Genomic DNA, 23,682 nt, shown 5'->3' with positions numbered 1-23,682 from the left:
CAGAGAGGTATTTGCACTCAAAACCTTCCATGTCTCATTTCTCTAATCTCTCTAATGAGGCGATTGTGTTTTATTTTCATGAGGTCACTGCCACTCCTCTGATTTATTGATTTGACAGCTCACACTTGTTGACTACGCAGCTACACACAAAAAAGGCTACCTCTTAACGAATGAAATTGGGCCAAAATATTAAAGCCATCTTTTGCTTTGATCCAACCGGGGGAGCCTTGCTGTGCCGTTTTTCATAGTCATTTGGTGAGAGTCAGCTTACTGCTCAAGTACTCTGTGATGTTCTAAATATCTGTGGCAGCATTACAGTGGCAACCTGCTGAGACTGCTGTCACACATTAAAAGGATACCATATGTGTGTACAGTATGTGGTACAGTATATTGGTACAGTTCGTTGATCATCAAGTGTGAACATTTTTTTTTCCCTGCGATGTCTCCTAAAGCTTGACGTTAAGCTCAGTTGAGGTTATGTGCTAATGTGCAATTGTGCGTCCAAGTGTGTAGTAAAGATGTTAAGAATTACAGTCGTCATTGTCTCACTCTGTAGAGTTTTTCTTTCCCCTTTTTTCCCTAACATTGCATGACCCAAAACACATAATTTCCATAGCAGTGTAAGTTTGACACACAAGTCTATGGAGAGTCGTCCCCGCTCCAATATGAGCAGACTTTTGTGTGCCTGTGTGAATGTGTGAGGCACGAGAGAGGAGACTGTGCCCCAAAGCAGACTGGTTTCACCATCTGTCCTTGCTGTGTCCTGTGATTTCCCTGTGTAATTCAGACAAATGTCATACTATGGGCAGGGGATGAGCTTTGACAAACTGCTCCAGACATTCACAGTTCACACTCCCCCGATACTCCTGTTGAGTTCTTCTGTTATTCAGAACATTTCTAACCTCACGCTGCAGTCACATGTTTCAAAGAGATTTCATTTTTCTTGCAACATGGAGGAAACTGCATATACTCCAACGCATTCTAGGCAGGATGGCAGCGCTGAACTGCTGAAGCGTATCTCCTGTTTAACAGTACGTATGATGCCGCTGTTAGTTTGTGCATTGACCTGTGTCGTGTGATTTTGTGTTGACAGCATAAGGGCCAGGCTAACCTTCACGTGTTTGAGGATTGGTGTGGTTCCTCTATAGCCCAGCTGAGAAAGAACCTGCACTTCCCTCTCTATCCTCATGTAAGTACAACAGTGATTAATTTCATGCATTAACAGTAAAGGCACGTCAAATTAACTGTGTATGCCTGTCAATCTCCCTACTCATACAAGCCACATATGCAGCTCACAGTGGCTGTGGCATATTTACCAGCATATTTACCAGTTTTTTTGTTTTTTTAATTTGGAAAATAGCTTTTAGCCTCAGACAGCAGGCTTTTCATTTGTGCCTATTGATTTGCTGACTCAAATTGACAACTGCCACAAGCAGATTTTATCAGCTGCTGCTAGCTGAGGTGTTCAGTGCATGTGCAAATCAACCTGTGAAACAGCGAATCATCATTGTCACAAAATCAGTAGCTGCTAGCAGTGAAGTGCTTGTCATTTGTGGCTGAAATCGTTGCATTTTACTTCCTTCTTAAAGCATATTAAGGGTCTGCAAAGGCCCAGAAACAATAATCTGATCATATCAGCTATGTAGTTAACTGCTGATCTGTTAATTTTAGCTCCTTGAGTTTGTTGAAAACTGTATTACTGGCTGAATTTACAGCAATTTCAAGTGTCTCAAAAGGATTAAAAAAATGCCAGTGAATGGCTATATGCATATATGCAATATTATGCGATGGGACTTGACACTACATGGCAGCCTTTTCCAGTGCTCTCTATGATCACAAACAGTTTAAATAACAGAGCAGCAGTGCTCTTTTATTACAGTATCTCATGTATTAGGCTTCATCATCTTCATATTAAGTTGCAGACTTGGACAAGCAGGTCAGAGATTTGCTTTAGACTTCATTGTATGTACTCCTGAACAGGAGGTCAAGTGTTTAGGCTGCTCGTATTAAGGTTGCAACAATTTTTTTCCTCTTTCTTACCGCAGGCCAGGACAACAGTGAAGAAACTGGCAGTGGCTCCAAAGTGGAAGAACTATGGTCTGAGAATATTTGGCTACCTTCACCCGTACAGAGATGGTAACTAGGCTCTTTTTATTTGTAAGTCACCAATCTGAAGCAGCTTAGAGCCTGGGACCGAGATTTCTTTAAAAGAGTAGACAATTTCCTCAGCCCTCTTAATCCAAGCCCTTCTGAGCCACTAATGTAGTGGATATTCACATTTTTATTAGGGCTGAATGCCAGAAATCTCACAGCTAAATCTCTCTGCAGTCCCCTCATGGCCTTACCCTCAGGCCCAGTTGCTATGGGAACTGAAAAGCTCTAATGCCCAAGTGCCCTTATACAAATTGCAGAATATGAAGTTATTAATTAGATTACCATTCATTTCAACCCCTCATGTAGCTTTCACTTGGGGTATCACTCTCTGTTGCTGTTAGTTTAAAGGTCATATTATTTTCTCAGTACAAGAGTGTGAGTCCCAACAAGTGACCTTCACCTTCATCATTTCTCAATTATTTTTGCAGCTAAATTTAAAATATGAATAATGTGGCAATTTAACATTCAGTTTGATAATTCCTAAATATTGCAATAGTGTAGTTACATTTGTTTTAATACAGTGAACAATACCACCACACACAACATATCTGAATGTCTCGCCATACTGATCTGGGGCCTGACTAACCCCAAGATGGGAAATTGCTTTCTCTACTCAGCTGATCAGATAATGTAGTTCAGTCGACTCTGAGGTTAGCGCGTTTGTGGTGAGTGAAAAAAGGTCGGAATCAGTCGAGCGTCAATATCATGATTCACCATGACAATAACTAAATAAAGAGCTGAGCATCTGTTTTAATCTGCTGAAGATAGAAATATTAATGTGTGACATTCTGCAATTATCTTTAAGAAGGCAGCAGTCGTAAAAGAGCCTGTGCTTAAGAGGAGAAAAGAGTCAAGACATTAGCTCTGTTTTATTTCATTCTGTGTTCATGATGGTTCATCATTTTACACAGCAGACATGATTTCCCAAATGGATAATAAAGTGCTGCAATTGAAGTGCAGATTGTACATTCATGTGAAAACGAAAGTATACCTTCTTTCAATTCTAAGGTTTTACATATCAGGACATGATGGAGAAACAAAAAAAAGTCCAGTCACCAGATTCCAAAATTATTTGAATACAGTCTCAGATGAACAACAATGTATGGAATAATATGCCATGTATTAATTTAACAAAAACAAAGCCAAAATGCAAAAGCAGTGTATAACTGAATAGTTTGTAGAACCACCTTTAACACCAGTAACTTGAAGTAATTGTTTATTAGGCTCTCACATTGTTGTGGAGAAATTTTGGCCTACTCGTCTTTACAGTGTTACTTCAGATTTTTTTGTGGTTTCCAGGCATTCAATTATTCACAGCTCTCTGAAGATCCTGTCATGCATTTCAGTCAGGTTGAGGTCTGGACTTCGACCGGGTCATTGCAACACCTTGATTCTTTTCTTTTTCCACCATTGTGTTGCCAATCTGGGAAGACTGGCGACTGTCTTGAATGTTTTTCACTTGTGAATAATCCTTTTCACTACAGAATGATGGACTTTAAATTGCTTGGAAATGACTTTATAACTCCTCCCAGACTGATGGGCAGCAACAATTGCTTCTCTAAAATCACTGCGGATGTCCTTCCTCTTTGGCATTGTGTTAACACACACCTGAATGCTCCAGTATCCCATATAAAGTCTGAAAGGCGTGTTTAATCAGCGCAGCCACATTATTAGAAATGCTTATTCACAGGTATGTCCCAATGCATCAAGCTTTAATGTATATTTTATTAGATAATAGATTGATTTGCTTCCCAGTTCATGAGTACAAGTGATTGATTACCAGACCGTGTGGACAACATTTAGATTTTATTCTGCTCTTAGGATGACATTTGTAGTATTTGAATTTGAAAACTAAGATCCCTAGATCTATCAGTGATCACCGATTAATCATTTATGAGGAAAGATCTTGGGCAACAAATAAATATAATTTGTTACAATCCTGAGATCACTTGTAAACTGAAGGATAATGTTGGTAAACTCTCTCCACTTACTGCTTCCCATGCTCACGCTGGTTTAGATCTGTGCTCAAGTGTTTATCTCCATTCATACAGTTGTTACATATGGATTAGAAATTCAGTTGAGGTAAATCTTCATATCACTAAAACCAAGCATGTCATCTCTGACTACTGCCCCAGGCAGGGCATCACATTTTTGGTGCATTTTTTACACATTTTTTATGAAGTCCTGCCCTGTCTGATTATACTCTCTTGGGTCATACATATCTGCTTCCACTAACACACGCTTTGATCATGTTTTCTCCCTTCTAGGTGACTTCCAGTTCTCAGTATCATCTGATGATAACTCTGAGTTCTGGCTGAGCCCTGATGAGAGTCCTCTTAATGCCAGACTGCTGGTCTATGTGGGACAGGTAAGCAACAAAATGTGCTGCGCCTTTGAATATTATCTGAACCACAGAGAGGGTCACTCCACCCAAACTCAACAGGGTCTCTATATTCTTTATAGTTTAGGACTCTTAGCAAATCCATTTAGTGCAATCCATTTCCCAGTAATATACTGTTTTTAACTGACATTGCTTAGCAACAAGTTTTTTACTGCAGAAAGAACCTGAATCTTCTTGGCCCTAAATTCAACCTCTTAATGTCATGACCTAAATAGCAAAACACTTAGTATAATATTTACCGCTTGCGAAATTCATCCATAGTACAGTTTGTGCAGGGCAGCCAAACCTAAATTGTTAAACCATATAGTGACTTTATTATCTGATATGATATTCAGGCAAAGGGTGACTCATAGATTTAAATGGCTTCTGGTGGATTTTATAGACAACTATGCACATTATGACAGATTGGACAAGAATAATAACTACAATTAACTATGATTCTTGTAGAATCGTAGTTATTGATAAGACTTTAAAGAGCCAGAAGCTATTAGCCTAAAAATGATGCAATTTGAAATCAGTGCTGAGATGTGAGTAAGAGCATCAGGTTCTGACCACACCACAACATAAGCCTTTTATTGTGCCAGAGTTCAATGATACAGCAGCAGCAGGGACAATGAGCGAGTTGACCTTGTTCGTCTTTAGTAATCACCCACTCACCTCGTGTCACCATCATAACAGCAAGGCTATCACTCACCACCCCAACACACAGCTCAGAATACAGTGGACTTAAATCCTCCTGTAGAACATCCTGTGAAAAATCGTTTTCCTTTTCCATCTATCCTTGAAGTACCCTCTGCCAACAATTGAATAAAAGTCAAGCTGTGCTGCTGCTACTGCCTCTGCTAATAAAGTTTTCTCTGTGAAACCCTCTGAAAGATTTAAGACGGGAAGGATGCATGAGGTTGCACAATGTTTGAACTGCACCATATGAGTGCTCTCAGCAAATATATGTTAAGAGCAAAGGTCCAGCGATGATGCCATCTGTATTCTAACAGGATGTGAGATGTCACCAGGTTCCATGGGAGCTGCGATTAATTGGCTGGCAGAGAATATTGATGTGACATTTAGCAGTGGAGAAATATCATCTAGGTAATGGCAGAGGAGCAGCGTTATGGCCGAGGATCATTCATCCTGCCACTGGCTGACAGACAGGTCTCACTGCCTTCCCTGTCTCCAGAGACACTTTGTGTTTCACAGATAAAAATCTAAATCGTTGCTCCGTTCAAACCATCTGCATGAGCTTAGGGTGGAAAAAGAGTTTATTTAGAGCACAAAGATTATCTCTCACTGCAAGTTTTTCTTTTTTTTTTCTTTTTTTTTGGGGGGGGGGGGCATTTTCCTGGACTTTTAAGAGTTAGTGTTTGATATACTCATACAACATATATATTTTACACCCTGAGCAGACATGCACTGCTTTAATATGCTTGCTACTAAGCCTATCTGTAAGACTTTCAAGTGCTCTAATACACAATTTATTTATGGTTTTTAAATTATTTCAAACCAGTTAATAAAATGAGATAACTCGGTTTTATCTTTTTTTAATTTTCTACAGATTAAATATAGATTAAAGGCACACATTATTCTACAGCCAACTGTCTGTTGCAGTTATAAAACACAAAAGTGTCACAATTACAATGCTGTCTCTTTACAAAAGTAAGAAAAAAGATCTGGGCTTGGTAAAGAGTAAAGGAATTGCGTTTTATATAGTGTTTTTCTAATCTGATTGGCCACTCAAAGTACATTACACTGCAAGCTACATTCACCCACTAGCATGTTTTTATTCTGGTCATCCAGGACTTTTCTCATCTCCCATGAACACCAATGGACACACCAGGGCAGTTTTTTGGGGGGTTCTGTATCTTGTCCAGAGACTGAAAAACACATGGATTGACAGACAAAGTGTATGAGGGATTCAACAACTGTGTGCTGTTGTTTGAGGCTAGTGGAAGCTCCAATGACTGGGAAATATATCTTTAAAAATGTAATTTGAATGTGCTGCCAGGAGGCATTTAACGGCGATGTCTTGAAAAATAGGGAGCTGAAGTGTTTCCTGTACTGTTTCCATGGTGACCTCTGTAAGCATTTTCTTGTTTTCCAAATATTGCTCCAAAGGGGATAATGATTTAATCTAGAGATGTGTATTTCTGCTATTCTCACACATATACAGTGCCAGTCAAAAGTTTGAACATGCCTTCTAATTCAGTGGTTCTTTCATAATTTAAATACTGTCTGCATTGTAGATTAATAATAAAGTCATCCAAACTATATAGAAATATACATGGAATTATTTAGTAAACAAAAATATGTTAAACAAACCAGAATATGTTTTATACTTTAGATTCTTCAAAGTAGGCACCTCTTGCTTAGATGACAGCTTTGCACATTTTCTCAGTCAGCTTTATGAGGTAGTCACCTGGAACAGTTAACAGCTGTGACTTGTCAAGAGTTAATTTCTTGAATTTCTTGCCCTCTTAATGTGTTTGAGCCCATCGGTTGTGTTATGAAGAGGTAGAGTTGGTATACAGTGAATAGCCCTATTTGAGTAATGTTCTAATTCATATTATGGCAAGAACTACGCAACTAAGTAAAGAAAAATGAGAGTCCATGAGAGCCATGAAACTGGCTCTCATCAGGACCACCCGAGGAAAGGAAGACCTTTGTTGGACAGGATATATTCATCAAAGTTACCCGCCTCAGAAACCACAAGTTAACAGCACCCCAGATAAGAGCCCACCTAAATGCCTCACAGAGTTCAAGTAGCACACACATCTCAACATCAACTGTTCAGAGAAGACTGCGTGAATCTGGACGCAACCCCCCCCCCCCCCCCCCCCCCCCCCCCCCCCCCCATAATTTAATTCAGAAAGGCAGGGTTTTGTACATTTTATATTCATTACACATTTAAATATTTTTAGAATATTCAATCAAAAAGGATTTACAGTACAGAAACTATGAGCTTTGGAAAAGAGTGTGGGCTGGGTTTACCCACAAATGACTGTATCAAAACAGTGCGGCATGGAAGTGATCAGCCTGCGGCACTGCTGAGGTGTTGCTTAAGCCCAGGTTGCTTTGATGGTGACCTTCAGCTCATCTGTATTTTTGGATCAGGTGTTTCTCATCTACCTCTTGACAATAAACCATAGATTATCTGTGGCTTTAGGTCAAGTGAGTTGGCTGGTCAATCAAGCACAGTATTAACACAGTCAGTAAACCATTTGGTGTGACTTGGCACTGTGGGCACATGCTAAGTCCTGCTGGAAAACAAAATTGGCATCTCCATAAAGCTTGTCAGCAGATGGAATGAAGTGCTCTAAAATCTTCTGGTAGATGGCTACATTGACTTTGGACTTGATAAAACACAGTGGAGCAACCACCAACACCAGCAGATGGCACAGCTCCCCAAAACGTCACAGACTGCAGAAACTTCACATTGGACCATAAACACCTTGGATTCTGTGCTTCTTCACTCTTCCTCCAGACTCTAGGAGCTTGATTTCCAAATGAAATGAAAAATTTACTTTCATATACAGTAAAAAGAGGACTTTGGATCACCGAGCAACAGTCCAGTTCTTTGTCTCCATAGCCCAGTTAAGAAACCTTCTGACATCTCTGGTTCAGGAGTAGCTTGATACTAGGATTGCAACAATTACATTGCATTCCTGAAGATGTCTGTCCATGGTGGATCTTGATTCACTGACACCAGCCTCAGGCCACTACTTGTGAAGCTTTCCCAAGTTCTCAAATTGACTTCTCTGAACAATCCTCTTAAGGCAGCTGTCATTCCTGTTGCTTGTGCACCTTTTTCTACTACACTTTCCCCTTCCAATCAACTTACTATTAACATGCTTCCATACAGCACTCTGCGAAGTGCGAACAGCCAGTCTTTTTAGCAGCGACCTTATGTGACTTACACTCCTTTTTGGAGGATTGCAATGTTTGTCATCTGGACAACTGTCAAGTCAGCAGTTTTCTGAACCAGACCAAGAGATATATTTACATTACACTGATGAGTAGTTTACTCAAACTCAAAATGAAATATTCTAATAATTTAAAATCCTACATACTAAATTCTATCAGCCAACATCATCAAAGTTAAAAAATAAAAATATAAAAATTTCACTTTATGAGAATGAACATAGAATATATTACAAAAAACAACTTTTTAACAATATTCATATTCTTTGAGCTGCTCTAGCACTTCTAAACTTAAGTAAGAGGACAAAATTGACCTTGAGTCATGCTTGGTTCTGCTATTTGATCCCTTACATGTACCAGCTCGCTCTTCTCAATTTGTTGAAGTGATTGGTGGGGTACACTATTCTTATTAGAGCACTTTCCATGTTCCTGCTGGGACATTATCTGTGCGCATACGAATGAACTTAATGTGAATGAGGATTATCCATTGTCCCGCCTTGGTATTAATCATATTTTTGCCCACAGCTAATCTGTAATGAGATTTTCCTTCAATCAGAATGTCCAGACAGCTCCCGCAGAGCTTCCCACAGAACCAGCCCAGGCTTGTCTGATATTAAAAGACCCTTATGAGTAGGAAACAGCACGTGTGCACATTTGTGTGTGCACTCATGCCTTAGTGTAGTTCATGCCTGTTTGCACTGACACCTGCCGTACGTGACGTGATCAGTCACAACATTAAAAACACCTACCTAATATTGTATCTGTCTGACTTGTCCTTTGGATTCCATTGGGTGCAATGTGGAGCCACCACAGATCCATCTGGTTTCTGTTCATCTGCAGGTTGCTCGGTCAGACTTAGATTTGAATTTGGAGGCTGAGTGAAGGATTTTTGTGTTGTTCCTCGAGCCATTTCTGAACAGTTTCACTTTTTTGAGATGAAAGGTAGATGTTATGACACCTAATCTGTCTGGTTCAAAAAGCAGAGACAAAAATATACAGGCACACAGGAAACTGGGTCAGGGAGCTGCGATCAATATGGGAGACTCAACAGCACCAGTAGCTTCTTATTCCCTGACAGACAAGACTTTGTCACTATTGTAGGAGGATGTACCATTTCACAACTTAGCCTCACTCTACTAAAAACCAAGAAACTAGATTTGTAGAATGGCAGATAAGGAGATAAGATTTAAAATTGAAAATTGGCCATATTGATTGAAAGGATGGATAGAATGAGATCATCCACTTTGATATAAAATCACAAACACATATATAAACATTGAAAATAAAGGATGGTTGAAATCTACTTAGCTGGTGCAGTTTCTGCATGCTGGCTCACAGTGACATAGCTTACTGGGACACCTAAATTAAACAATGCCATCAAATGCCTACCATATGCCTACCATAACAATAGGTTACTGGGTTTCTAATACCCAATCATTTTAACAGGTAGCAGCAACTGACCAAAAACACTGAGTAGCATTTTGGATTAAAGGCAACAACAAGCATGTGATGAATTTCATTCTTTGAGTTCTTTTTATGAAATTTCCAATCTCACATTCACCCACTTATCCATATAGAAAAGGCATTGACAGGGAAGAAAGTGGATACACCTAGGTTTCAAATTTTAAACTTGCTTGAAACAGGCAATCTATCACAGTACACAACATGTCTGTCTGTTTTTATTCATGCTATAGTTACATTCATGTATGCGTACAGCCCATTCAAACTACTAACACCAGTATAACCACCCACTTAGAAAATAACTGGACCAGAAAAAGTAATTTTGATGGATTACTAGATTCAAACCCTTCACTTGGCGACAGTGGGAAGAAAAAAACTCTCATTTAACAGGAAGAAATCTCCTGCAGGAACCAGGCTCAGGGAGGGGCAGTCATCTGCCGTGACCAGTTGGGGCTGAGGGGAGTGAGATAGGACAAAAAAACATGCTGTGGAAGAGAGCCAGAGATTAATAATAACTAATGATTAAATGCAGAATGGTATATAAACAGAGTAAAAAACTAGGGGTGGGACTCGATTAAAAAAATTAATCGAATTCATTACAAGCTTTGTAATTAATTAATCGAAATTAATCGCATTTTAATCGCATTTCAATATTTGGCATGAGAAATATTAATTTAAGTTTAGTTGATGAATAAATCAATATACATAAGCTTAAACTTTAAAATTTTGATTATTTTCCCACCAGTCTACTACACAGACCAATGAAGGGTGGAAGTGCTCCTGTGATAAGCAAACACCTGAAATTAAAGTTAAGCATCATAACTGGATAGTTTTATTCAACATTAATGTCTCACTTGTTATAGTTGGAAATTAATCATTAGCTCAGCTGTATTCCTTGATGTTGAAATGTGTTATGCTTGTTTTAACAGCTTATTTTGAATTAAAGACTTAAAATTAAACCACAAAAAGGAGAAAAAGTTCGTTCTCCGTTTAACAGCTGCTTTACACAGCTGTGCTTCGCACTCACGGTTGCTAGGCGACATGAGCTACGCAGAGGTGACGGCAGCTGATATGAAGGCTAGCCGCTCACTTCCGGCCTTTGTGGTGTTCGTGGGCTGCGAAAGACGTGGGCCGGGTCCTTCGCAGGATGCGGCCCCTAATTTGGACATTGTGCGTCGATATAATCTGTATGCCGGGAACTCGTGCACTGAGAAATGTTCCACGGTGCAAAGTGCGATTAAAATGCGTTAAAATTTTTAACGCGTTAATTTCCCCGTAATTAATTAATCGAAATTAACGCGTTAAAGTCCCACCCCTATAAAAAACATGAATGAAAAGTAATACTCAGCACATTATGGAATCACCCCCAGCAGCTTAGGTCTATTGCAGCATAACTAAGGGATGGTTAAGGGTCACCTGATCCAGCTATAACTATAAGCTTGATCAAAAAGATAAGAATCAATCAAGAAGAATTTATTGTCATTATACGTCAAGACATACAATGAAATTACATTGCAGAACATCCATCCAAGAAATACAAACAACAAAACAAACAGGGAAGACAGGTGTAGGAGGGGGGGCAACGGAGACGAGAGGGTCGGGGCATTATGGAGCCAGATCCCGGCTCCCAGGCAAAACAGTTCGCTGATAGTGATGGACGTCAGCAGGCCTGGTACGCCAGATCCAGCTCACACAAATCCCAAAGAGGGCTGGGGGGAAGAGCGTCTGGTACACATTAACTTGGAGAGATATGATTACCAGCCTCAAGGCCGGCTAGGGAGCCAAATTGAGTCTGAACGCCTCTGCACAGCCCATCCATCTAGTTCTGCAGACTCGGCAGACGCCAAACTGCTACCCAGATTTTTGTAATTTCCCGGTAATTCAGGCATCCTCCAAGCCCAGACAGAAGAGATCCTGTTACCAAAAAGCCAAATATGTATACGTCTTCCACGTCCTCAACCGATAGTGCAGCAAGACACACAGGTCTCCACATGCCCCACGAATCAAAGATGTATCCGACTGGGTCAGTTCCGCTAGGGCATGTGGGCTCCTCTTTCCCCGATCTCATAGTGGAGAAAATACGATCAATGGTGTTTAGGGCCTAGTTTGCCAGATCCATGTTGTTTCTTATTCAATCAATGTGTAAGAGAGGCACTTACAGCAAAGGAGCAAAGCAGGTTAAAAGGGGAGGGCAGGAGAGAGAGAAAGATGTGACCGTCTCCATCGAGAACAGGAAGGAAAAGGAAAAGTTTTAAGCTTAATCTTAAAACTTAGAGAAGATGACTGTCTCCTGAATCAAAATTGGGAGCTGGTTCCAGAGAAGAGGGGGCCTAAAAGCTGAAGACTCTGCCTCCCATTCTACTCTTAAGTATCCTAGGAACCACAAGGAAGCCAGCAGTTTGAGAGCAAAGTGCTCTATTGAGGTGATATGGTTTTATAGGGTCTTTAAGATAAGATGTGGCCTGATTATTCAAGACCTTGTTTGTGAGGAGAAGGATTTTTAAATTCAATTCTGGATTTAGCAAGGAGTCCATGAAGAGCCGATATGGGAGAAATATCCTCTCTCTTTCTAGTCTCATTTGTTTCTGAGCAAATCAGTTTGGCTGATATTAAAGTTAAGCTTCAGAATGGGATAGTTTTATCTATTGCGTCTAGTGCTACTGCTACATTTAGACTGCGCCCTGGAAATTATGTGACTACATGTACATGCTCTGCAATTTCATTATGAACCTCAAACTTAACTCCTATTGACAGCTGAGTCTGCTATCCCTCAGATTCTGGGTTTAGACACTGCATGAAGGGTATGCAATAACTAAACCTGAAGATGGTGTATCAGGTTAGAAGCATTTGACCACAAACATGCTTATCTTTTTTTTTTTTTTATCCCCCTGGGTCAGATTGTAAAACTTTGAGGTTTATGAAGGTGAACAACCTCAACTGTGGTGCTTTTATTTATTTATTTTTTGGCCACACCTACACAGTCTTCGTTAAACTGCTTGCCAGATTTGGTTTTCCGTGGCTTTGTTTTGTTCTCTAATATGAATTCTAAAAGTCACCACCTTGAACTGTGGAAGAGATCTAGGTGACATCGCCAATGCACAAGTGGTCAGAACGTGGCTTCCAGAGAGGAGCCTAAATACAGCAGCATTGCTGGAAGTGCTCCAGAGGTGAGCAAGGAGGCCACCTTGAAAATAAGATTAGTCCACTTTAAATATAGTAAGGTTTTGTTTTTATTGGTGGAATTACAGTTGCTTTTATTTTCATTTTAACTTGACCATTGACTACATGCAAAAAATGAGGCTTGAACTTCATCATCATCAGTGCAGTTCAGTGTTGAAGAATGATCAAATTTAGTCTAAATTTTCTGGTATTAGCCATAAATACAGACATAAAAGGCATAAATAGACTTTCACTTCACACTATAAACTAATGACAATGATGATGGCCACTGAACTGAAAGTCCTAAATGGAATGCAGCCATAATTAATGTTATTAATTACAACTATGCTTTCCTGTTGTGACGTTTCACAGCATGCCAAAATGTCTGCAGTGTGTGCAAACAAACTGATTAGTGATAGGCAGGAAATTGCTCAAGCTGAGTGAGAGAGAGGAGTGATGGTTGAGCAGTAACAGGATACAGCTGAATCTCCTGTTAGTAACCATATGTTGCTATGTCACGGAGGTTTTATTATATATATATATATATATATATATATATATATATATATATATATATATATATATATATATATATTAACCATCCATCCATTCTCTTCCACTTATCCTGTTCAGGGTCATTGGGGAGGGGGTCGCTGGAGCCTATCCCAGCTGTCATGAGGTGAAAGCCTGTCGCAGGGCTAACACAGAGTGATAGACAACCATTCACACTCATGGGCAATTTAGCATCACCAATTAACCTCATCTCAGTAACTGCATGTCTTTGGACTATGGGAGGAAACCAGAGTACCTGGAGAAAACCCACACAGACACAGGGAGAACATGCAAACTCCACACAGAAATGCCTGGGCCAAGGTGGATTTGAACCCAAACCTTCTAGCTCTGAGGCATCAGTGCTAACCACCACTCCACCATGCTGCCCCAGTAATTTTTTTACATTCAAGGAAAATGCAACTGTATCCAAAAACATAAATAAGGTGCCTGTTCAATTTAAATGTGTTTATAGCTGCACAATGAGGAGAATACTACTGTACTTTTTAAATACAATTTTCAATTCAAAATTTTCTTAAATGTTCCTGTTTTCCTTTTTTTTTTTTCCCCAAAAAAAGCAGACATAAACAGCATGCACAGACCAACGTCATATTTTTTATGACATGCCTATAGGTCTTTGTGCCCTTGTGCACAGTTTAGACAACCTCTTCAGCAGTGCTGGTAAAAGGCCAAGTGTGCTGAGTGTCTTTTAGCTGTTAAAATTTTGCAGTTTGAATTCAATTGAAAAAAACACACTGAAAGTGAGACAGAATAGGAAAAAGAAAACAGCACTCTCAAGTTATATCACAGGTCAGCTGTTTTTCTATTACTTTTCTTGTCTTATATGGGGAAAAAAAGAGTGTAAGGGAGAAAAGGAGCTGATAGAAAGAGGAGTAATGTCTCCATAGCTCCACTGCACACTCATATTTCTTTTATCTCTCGACCCTGTTTTGTGTTTCACTTTTCAGTGTTTCAGGGCCAGTGGCCATCTGAAATTAGATTTCTTAAGGTACCCACATGTGTGGGTGAGGTTCACACAGATGCAGGTGTGTGTGTGTGTGTGCTTGTGTCTGTGTGACATTTAAATAAAAAAAAAAAAAAAAGGAGAGTGTGCATACGCCTTGTATCTCTCTCTGGGTTCTTTGACCAATTTAAGTTTAAGAAATTGGATTGCTAAGTTCCGTGACTTATTTTTTATACTGGACTTCAGAGGTAGAAGTACAATATGACAAAATGTAAGTGAGGGTGTGTGTTTTAAGATGTAATATGAGTAGCGTGTGTCTGTGTGTGAGTTGCCTCTCGTGAATCTCTGGCTGCTTGCTTTCTAATTTACCTCTTGCCTACTCTGGTGAGGAGATGCAGCCGTCACTAAGCAATGACTCATCCTTCACTGAGAAAACATGTCTGGGTGCATGTGTGTATGTCTGTGTGCGTTACACATATCTATACTGCATGTGCACCTTAGAGAACATCTGCCCCCTGTCATTACAGAAATGTTTTGCCCTTGGAACCACAAATGTCATTGATTGGTGATTAACATAAAAAAGACACCCCCCCCCCCCCCCCCCCCACACACACACACACTTAAAAAATAGCCTTTAATTTTGAAATATTTTCACCCTGAATTTGTTTTTGTGAAGCTACATATTTTCAAAAATCCTACATGTAAATGAGCTGCTCAGAAAAGAATCTAAATTGTCAAAAACTTTGCAGGGCAAAAATAGTTTTTTAATAGTTTTAGTTTTCTCCCCACTTCAAGTGAAGAAATTAATACTTTAAGTACTTTGAGTATTGCACAGTTTGCACTGCGTCTATGTGTGCTACTTGTGTATTGAAATCATCTGTATGGGTCATGTCATATAAAGGTTTACAGCTCAAAGAATGGGGCAAATATAATCTCAGTTATATAAAACCAATTTTCCCTCAGGAATTTGTATTTACTTTGGAAATAAATTGAATGCCTGTACAGATATTGTTTAATGATTTTTATGTACTGTAAAAGGTTTCCTGCATGTCAAGTCAGCACTAGATGGCCTAAATTGCTGAGATTGATATTTTTCCTGTGATGTTTCTACTGTGTGACAGCTTTCTATTTTATCTTTTATTTTTAGACAAGAACCTGAAAGAAGGGAAAATATAACATATGCCATGCAAGTGCACTAATATGGACATTTTCAGTTGTATCATCTTGTAGGTTATTTCAATTTAGTGCAAATTAATAACATTAATTATTTGTAAGATTTTACAGTTCCGCTGAAATGCCTTCTCTAATCACCTAAAATTTGTCAAAGTTATTTTAGCTTTCATAAAGGTTGGTTACTTAAAAGAGAAATTAATAGAAGAATGTGGGGAATTGTTGTGACTGATGCCTGTAATTAATAGGTGTAGCATTAAAAGACTGTTAACTGAAATATCTGGTATCCAGCAGCACCATTTTGCAGTTAACACACTCAGTATGTAGAATGTGATACCCACAAGGCAGACTTTAATTTAACGGGATAAGAACCGAGCTTTTTTTTTTAAACTAACATACAAAAACCAGCTGACATACAACATTCAGGAGGACTAACAAGTGTAGCAACTGCAGTGCACGTGCAAAGGCACATGCTTAAAGCGTTCTACGCAAAAATATGAAGACAAAGTTTGTTACAGTTGTTGCCAATGCGTGCTCATATAGGTGTTTACAAGAGCATCTTCATCTTTAATGCAGAGGTACTGAAGTACTCTACAAAGAGCTCAGTCAGCTACCTTCCTTGATATTTTCTTTCAGTGACCTAACTCCTACTGGAGGAATATTTGAAGAGAATGTTGGTGTGAATATGTACTGTAGCAGCAGCATGCTGTGGGCTTCAGAGTGAAAGCACAGTACACACATTGTGTCCTCCCCCTCTCTAGCCAGTACCCTCACAAAGACTCTCAGAGGCTTCAGCACTGCCAGGGGCCTGACTGGTTTTGGACAGGCTGCATGGCTTTCAGGTTTTATTCTCATAGTGGCTCTCCTTTCATACCAGTAAACACATTCAGATATGCCACTGTACAACTACCGTTTTGATATATATGTGTATGTGTGAGTATGTGTGTGCATCCCTATATACTTTTCTCTGTGTAATGCAGACTGAGGAACAGCTATTGACTGGTTCTTGTAATCCGTTAGCACCACTCACAACAATACTCTCTGACCAGTCTCAAACTCAGTAGTGTGGCCAACACAAACAATTAAAGACATGCCCACTGTGATCTTAGTTTTATTCTTTCATTATGGATCAGCAACAGCAGGGGCCCTAATTACTTGTGTTGGCTTGCTGAGAGAATGAATGGGCACCGACTCAACCACAGGGCCAAAACAGGAACCCCAGGGGTTTAGATGAGCTGGCTTCTCACAGTCAGCATTGGCAGGGAATCTGACTTTCTCTATTTCTGTCTGTTTATTGTCATTAGTTCTCATTTGTTAGCTCACTTTGCCTTTCCAAACTTTCCTTCTGATCGACTCTTCCTGTTGTTTTGGGACATATTATCTTGTTTTCTCATTTTCTGTTAATTTGTGTTACTAACCAGGGAGGCAATTGGGATCTTGAAGTGTCCTTTTCAATCCACCAATCCAATTTCTGAATTAAAAATAAGTTAAGGACGTCCACCTGCTAACTGAGACTGTATTCAAAATAGTCACTGTCCGTGCCTTATAAACATAAAGCTGGTATTTTTTTTTTTTTTATCCACAGTTGATTTCTAAGACAATTTGCAAACTAAACTGATCGCCTGAATTCCTGATGCTGCTCTGAGATTTGTGCACCTTCTTTCTCTTCTTCTGCTTCTCTTAGACTCTCTCTGACCTATGTCTCCTCTCTTCTGTGTTGCAGCTGGGGACAGAGTGGACCGCTCCAGGCGAGTTTAGCAAGTTCAGGTCCCAGTCATCGAAGTCTGTGCAGTAAGTACCTCTGACAACCACACGCATATCTGGATGGTAAAAATTATTTCACTTTCACAGCAGTAGAGAGACAAGAGGGCACAAATGCGAACATCTAATGGAGGATATTCTAGGAAAGGTTTTGCCAGTTGTTTTCTTGGTTTCACCTTGTAAGCCTGTCCGTATGTGTGTGTTTGTGTCATCGTGGAAAAATGCAGTTTGGATACAATGTAGTGGGAAGTACAAAAACATGGTTTTGAGTACTTGGAAGCAGTTAACGCCACCATATGTCTACTGAGAATCAGGATGTCAACAGCTGGTCTTGTTGTTTCTGTTAAATTGTCTCTCTACCTCTTAAGCAGCAGTCTTCCCCAACTGCTCTGTGTGTACATTAATATCAGACTACAGCTTCATTTATAACAATAAAGTTAATCTCTATAAAGAGATTTCTGAAAATGAATATGCAGAATCTGTAGACAGTGGACATGATTTTTGGCACTGGTTTCTCTTTGTAGTCCGACTAGTAGACCCAACAGTTCCTTTTTTAAGATTTATCTATATTTATTAAAAAAAATGACTGGTGCATAAAACAGAAAATCTTGGTCCTGAAATGTGCTTGCTACATCAAAAAAACTTGCAAGAAGGTCAACTCAGTTGTTTCGGGAGGCTTTTTCCTCTTGCGAGAAAGACGTAAGTATTCCCTGGACGCTGAAAAGCTGGTCTCTTCTATGTCTATTTTTTTTGTATGCATGCAAGTAGTTTCATCTATAGATGAATGACTATAATGTATGAAGAGTGCTCTCATGTGTCTGAGTGCTGGCAGTCTCAATCCTGAAAGTGCTCTTTCTCTGTAAATGTAAGATGAAGAGGCATTAAACTGTCCAGTCTCGCACCAACTTTCATACAATAGACCATTTGAACTAGAAAGTATTTTGCATGTTACCATTCTGATCCATGAGTACTCGATGAGTTTTTGGGCCACACCCATCTTCAAACTCACTTTAATTTTAACCTTTTAAGTTTTGTAACTATAATTTACATGGCTGTCTTGGGCGCTTGAAAAGAAAGCAGCTGGATTTTTTGGGGGGGTTTTGCCCCTCATCCAAGAGGCTTCAGTTCTATAACAACTGGTGTTAGTGGGTCGTTAACCCACTATTGATCATGTGAGTCGTCACATGAACCAAGGTGTGAAAAAAGATGTGGGTAATTCCTGTCGCCATGGCCGACAGGTGAAACCTTGGTGACCCCTCCCAAGCTACCGTGACCTGCATGAGCAATAACCTACACAGACATCTTGTACTCCAATCCCCCTTTGTTGTAGTTCCCCTACACTACCTGCCTCCAGGACTACATTTCTTATGCTGACACATAGACATTTACAAAGTACCTGCTGCATTATCACTGGTGGTTGTAAACACTGATCTGTAGCTAGTTTGCTTCAAAAGTCATTGTTAAGTTTATGTGATTATACAGAAGAGATGAAGAGATAAAAAGAAGAGATAAAAGCTCCTTTGGGTTTCCACATTTGCCCGAAAGAATAAAGCACAAGTGTTGGCTTACATTATTCAAATCAGTGGTGTTTCTACTGAAGTTAAGGGGTACTTAGATCTTTTCCGTGTTACCAATTAGCTTATAAATAATACTATATGCATTCAAGGTAAAAAGAAAGCAAACCCTTTGTCGATTACTGTTACCCCAGAAACTGACTCAGAGTTGACGTTAACTCTCTTTCTGGAACAGAAAACCCTGAGTTCCCCTCAGTTCGGGGTTAACAGGATCAGAGTTGTTAACTAAACCTGCTTCCTGGAATAGGGCCCAGCGGACTGCCAAAACTTCTGCATTTCTCCTGGTACATAAAACCTTAAAATTTAAAGAGGACGTACCTTCTTTTTAACCATTACTGTATGTTTACAAAAATGATAATATTCCTCAGCTCACACAGGGAAAAAAAAAAAACATGGCATGACAAAGATCGTACAAGGCATACCAGTGTCCACATAATGCACTTTGTTCAAATGACTAAAGTATCTTTTTTTTTTAAAAAAGTGATTGCAACATATAGCACAGTCAGTGTAGGTGTTCAGCTGACAGTGACACATGTCTCAGTGAATATGTTTCATGACAGTCTCTGCATTCTTCATATTGATTACAGTATTGATTTTACATTACAGTTTATTCAGTCTGACTCTCCATCACACCAAGGTCTAATCATATATTGAATTCTTATCATTACTGGTAGTGAATATTTTTGTAAAGGTGTACCCACACACAGAGTTTAGTCTCGTGTGTGTTTGTACAATCTGTTCGTATTCCACGTTTTCATGACAATAAAAAAGTGGTAGTGTGGTTCTTGGCTGGAATTTCTACATACGTAACACCTTATTGTGTGCGCTTTTAAATTTTGTTTGCTTTGGAGGGTTCGTTAGGTTATTGTCATGGTTTGTGCCTACAAGCTTTTGTTACTTGGCAAGTTTGCTGTGTGTAGGTTGTTTTTGTGACAGAATAAAACCAAAGCATAATACTAAAGTAATTTTTATTCACTAATGCTGTATGTCCAAGTGTTACATTATCTCTGTGCGTAGGATTAACTGGGTCTGGTTAGCACAGAAGGCTCACCAGCCTACAAGGGAGCCCGGAGAGGTGACAAAAATGAAATAGAAGAGACAGGAGGATGCGGTTGAAAGTTTTTTTTCTATTTTCTTTTCCTGTCTGACAAGTATATTGCATTCTCCCACAATAACAAAACAACAAAGCAACCAAGCATGGCGGCAGATTACAACAGGAACATTAAAAAGGTTGTGCAGCAGAGGAATTTAAGTGTGACATTTCAAGTTTTGTGACCTGTTCCTGTGTTTTTGTGCATGAATATATTTTGCATTTATGTAAAAGAATATTCTGGGTGTTGTCATTTTTTTTTTTTGCTATATATTTTTTTTTAAATGATGTTAGTTAAGGAGACGTGTTTAAGAGAACAGGCCTGGGCTGTGTGTTGTCTACCCCACAGAAATCTGATATAACAGTGATTAACACGCAGCAGTTGTTGCCTTCATCTACCGTTCCAAAATCTTTTAATGTTGACTGGCCTTGATGTGTAAAGTGATTTCACTGTCATGTCATGATGGGTTTTGTTTCTTTTTATTCTTGCCAGAGATGAAGCAGGTAGAAAATTGTGGACTTTTAAGCCTGATAACTGAAGTCAGATCTATTTTGATTTTACTGCTGCTCACATTCACTTGCTTTACATGAGCTATGTCAAAGAGGACCTGAAAGTCAGGTTTAATATAATTATACAAAATCTGTTTTGTCGATGTGCATCAGAGAACATATTCATATTTTTTTGCATGCAAGCAGATACAGGCCTCTGTGCATTAATGTGAATGTGTTTGTTAAATACTGCACCATTTGAAGTTGTTTTCTGCATCTAATGACTTTATTGGGGGACCTCAAAGCAAAAAGTAGTCTATTTGTCATTTTCCACATGTTCCCTGTGCTGCCCTATGCAGCTCGCATCCCTCACACACCATTACACTCGATCTGTTTGTGGCAGGATATCCTCCCAAACGTGGCAAATGCGTGCAGTAGGATTAATTGCCATGCCTTTATAAAAAGGTATTCTTCAAATTAGATGGGATGGAATTGAAATGAGCAAATTAGCAGTGCGGAACAGAACAAGATATCACTTTCCTTTAAAAAAAAAAAAAAAAAAAAGAGATGATGTGAGCAGCTGTGATTATCAGTCATTAGATTTTATCATCTGGTAATTGCAAAGATGTGTAAACCTGATAAAATAAAGAAATAATTTTTTTAAAAAATGAAATGATTTAGGTGTTCCTGGATTATTACACTCAATTTTGTGGATGGGCACTGTGAAAATTACACGTCATTACACATGAGGCCCTTGTCAGCCTGATCTTTTTGTACAATTTGCTATTGGAGAATAAGTTCAGGGCCATTTGAGCCTATTTACATACTTCATTCTGCTATAGCTAAGTTCTGCACAAAGCCTTAATCAAAACTGCAATTTAAAACAGCTCTCACACTGTGCTACTGTTCTTGGTTTTATTCATAGTGAGCCCAGAACTAGATGGAATGAGACAGAGCTATATTAAAATGGAGCCTAAAAGAATGGAGAGCAGAACAGAGTCAAACAGAGAGCAGCCGTCAGAAATGTAATTGAACAGAGGAGAGCAGAACGAAACACAGACTCTCCCACGTTAGAAAGGTTGTTTCTTTTTTTTTTCCCCCACTCTGGACTGTGGTTATTTATATGTCTCGGTTCATTGGACCTGTACAGCAGATTGTAGTAGAGTTGAGTGAACAGTGACTAATGGCTGCTGCAGGGCTGAATCATATTGTCAGGGAATGAAACATATTGTTGTTGAGGGGTTCACTTTAAACACTTCACTTGGCTGTTGGAGGTCTCCGTGCGATGCAATCAGAGTCTACTGAAACTAGAAAACATGCATGCACAGACTTGAGCGCATTTATATGTGTGAAATCAAAACAACCTGCAGTTGGCACTCCCTGTGTGGATGCTGCATTGTGGATGACTGCATGTTGAGTTTTCACGTGCACTACCCTCCTTTAAACTCTGCCACATCGTACCCATCGGGGATCGCTCACATTTTTTGCTCATTTTTTGTGGTCTACTCCTTCTGTCTTGCTGAGTCTAGTGTCATAGTGACAGTAACACCGTAATACTGAATTTAAAGCTGCAAATGGGGAGGAAGTAGGAGCGCTTTCTCTGTATGCGTGCAGTTCAAAGACCAGCTGGAATGATGATTTTCTCAGATGCTGGCCTTCCTGTTGCCATGACGTGTGGAAGTTCATCCTAGGTGGCAATTTTAATAGATGTCATCCACCGTCATCTACACCACCTGGCTATCATCTCCTGGAGGTGCTGACTCATTGCTATTAGTGAGTGTGTGTTTTTGTGTGTGCGTGTTGTGTACATGCATTAGGGATGAAATTGTTTTGCCTGAATTTTAAGTATGATTTGAGCTTATTAAAATTTGAAAATAGAGCGTGTCAGTATTCTTTCTGTGCTCTCTCTTCGCTTTCAAAACACTTTTGTATCTCCGTCTCATTAAAATAGATCCAAGTAAGGATATCATCAAATGAAATGTAATAACACCACTAAAAACAGCTTTTTATATATCTGGTGAAATGCACGTTTTTGGCACATGATGTAAATGAAATAATAAACCTGGTAGGTAAGGCAGAATCAATCTTGATTTAAAGGTAACTTATTAGTTGATTGATACAACAATAATTGCTAGTTTTGATTATCATTTGACTATCTACTCTTTATTTTGTGGAGAGCAATGTAAAACTCTTGCCAGTTCCAGTTTCTTTAATCTGTCCCCACATCCATTTTCTGTTTTATGCTAAAGAATATTATATATCTTGAGTGGCACAGTGCTGCAGTGATGAATACTATTTCCTCACAGTAAGAAAGTTCTGGGTTCAAATCCACCTCTGTGACTGGTGCCCTTCTGTATCAAGTTAGCATGTTATTGCAGGGCCTGTGTGGATTCTCCCTGGGTACTCTGTGTTCCTCCCACAAGCCTGTCATGGTGATCTGTCCGGGGTGTTTTCCTTCTCCTAGGATAAACTCTAGAAGTTTCAATGCCAGAATCTTCTTTCTGTCAAGCAACAATTCTGTACTGCATTTAATCAATTTAGATTAAAAAAAAAAAATGATAGTATAGCACATTTTGTTGGTTCTGTACATTAAAAAAATAATTAAAAACATGAAATCAAAGGAAGAGGCACCAGGAAAAAAACAAACAAAAAAAACCCAACTTTTTTTCTGATGCTTCAAGAATCAATGTTTTGATTTTTAATTGAGTAACAGTGTCAATTTGAGATTTATTTATTTATTTGTCTGGGTCCAACTCTGCTGTGAAGTGATAGTTTGGCAGTGCCTGCTAGGTGCTGTCAACAGCTTGATGAGTGACAGTGAAGTAGTCAGAACTTAAGGAACTCAGATAACCCTGTCAACACTATCTCCTGTCTCTGAAACAGCTAACAGGGCCTCAGGCTGCATAGACAACACCAGGGCGAGATTGACATTTGCTAAAATTCTATAAGATGAACTATTCTGAATTCAGACAGCAGAGCTAGGCTGCTGCTCTGC

At 39.3% G+C, this 23,682-nt stretch overlaps 1 protein-coding gene across 1 annotated transcript in view; it reads left to right on the top strand.

Moving 5' to 3' along the window:
- Positions 1–23,682, top strand: part of b4galnt4a (beta-1,4-N-acetyl-galactosaminyl transferase 4a) — a 146,515-nt gene that overhangs the window by 81,897 nt on the left and 40,936 nt on the right. Inside the window, exons 4-7 of the mRNA XM_030732400.1 lie at positions 1,094–1,189; positions 2,046–2,136; positions 4,422–4,522; positions 17,497–17,564. Of these exons, the coding sequence (XP_030588260.1) occupies positions 1,094–1,189; positions 2,046–2,136; positions 4,422–4,522; positions 17,497–17,564 (356 nt within the window). The remainder of the gene's footprint in view (positions 1–1,093; positions 1,190–2,045; positions 2,137–4,421; positions 4,523–17,496; positions 17,565–23,682) is intronic.

This window comes from Archocentrus centrarchus, chromosome 6, assembly GCF_007364275.1.
Source record: "Archocentrus centrarchus isolate MPI-CPG fArcCen1 chromosome 6, fArcCen1, whole genome shotgun sequence".
NCBI classification, from domain to species: domain Eukaryota; kingdom Metazoa; phylum Chordata; class Actinopteri; order Cichliformes; family Cichlidae; genus Archocentrus; species Archocentrus centrarchus.
This window is presented reverse-complemented; position numbering and strand designations above follow the sequence as displayed.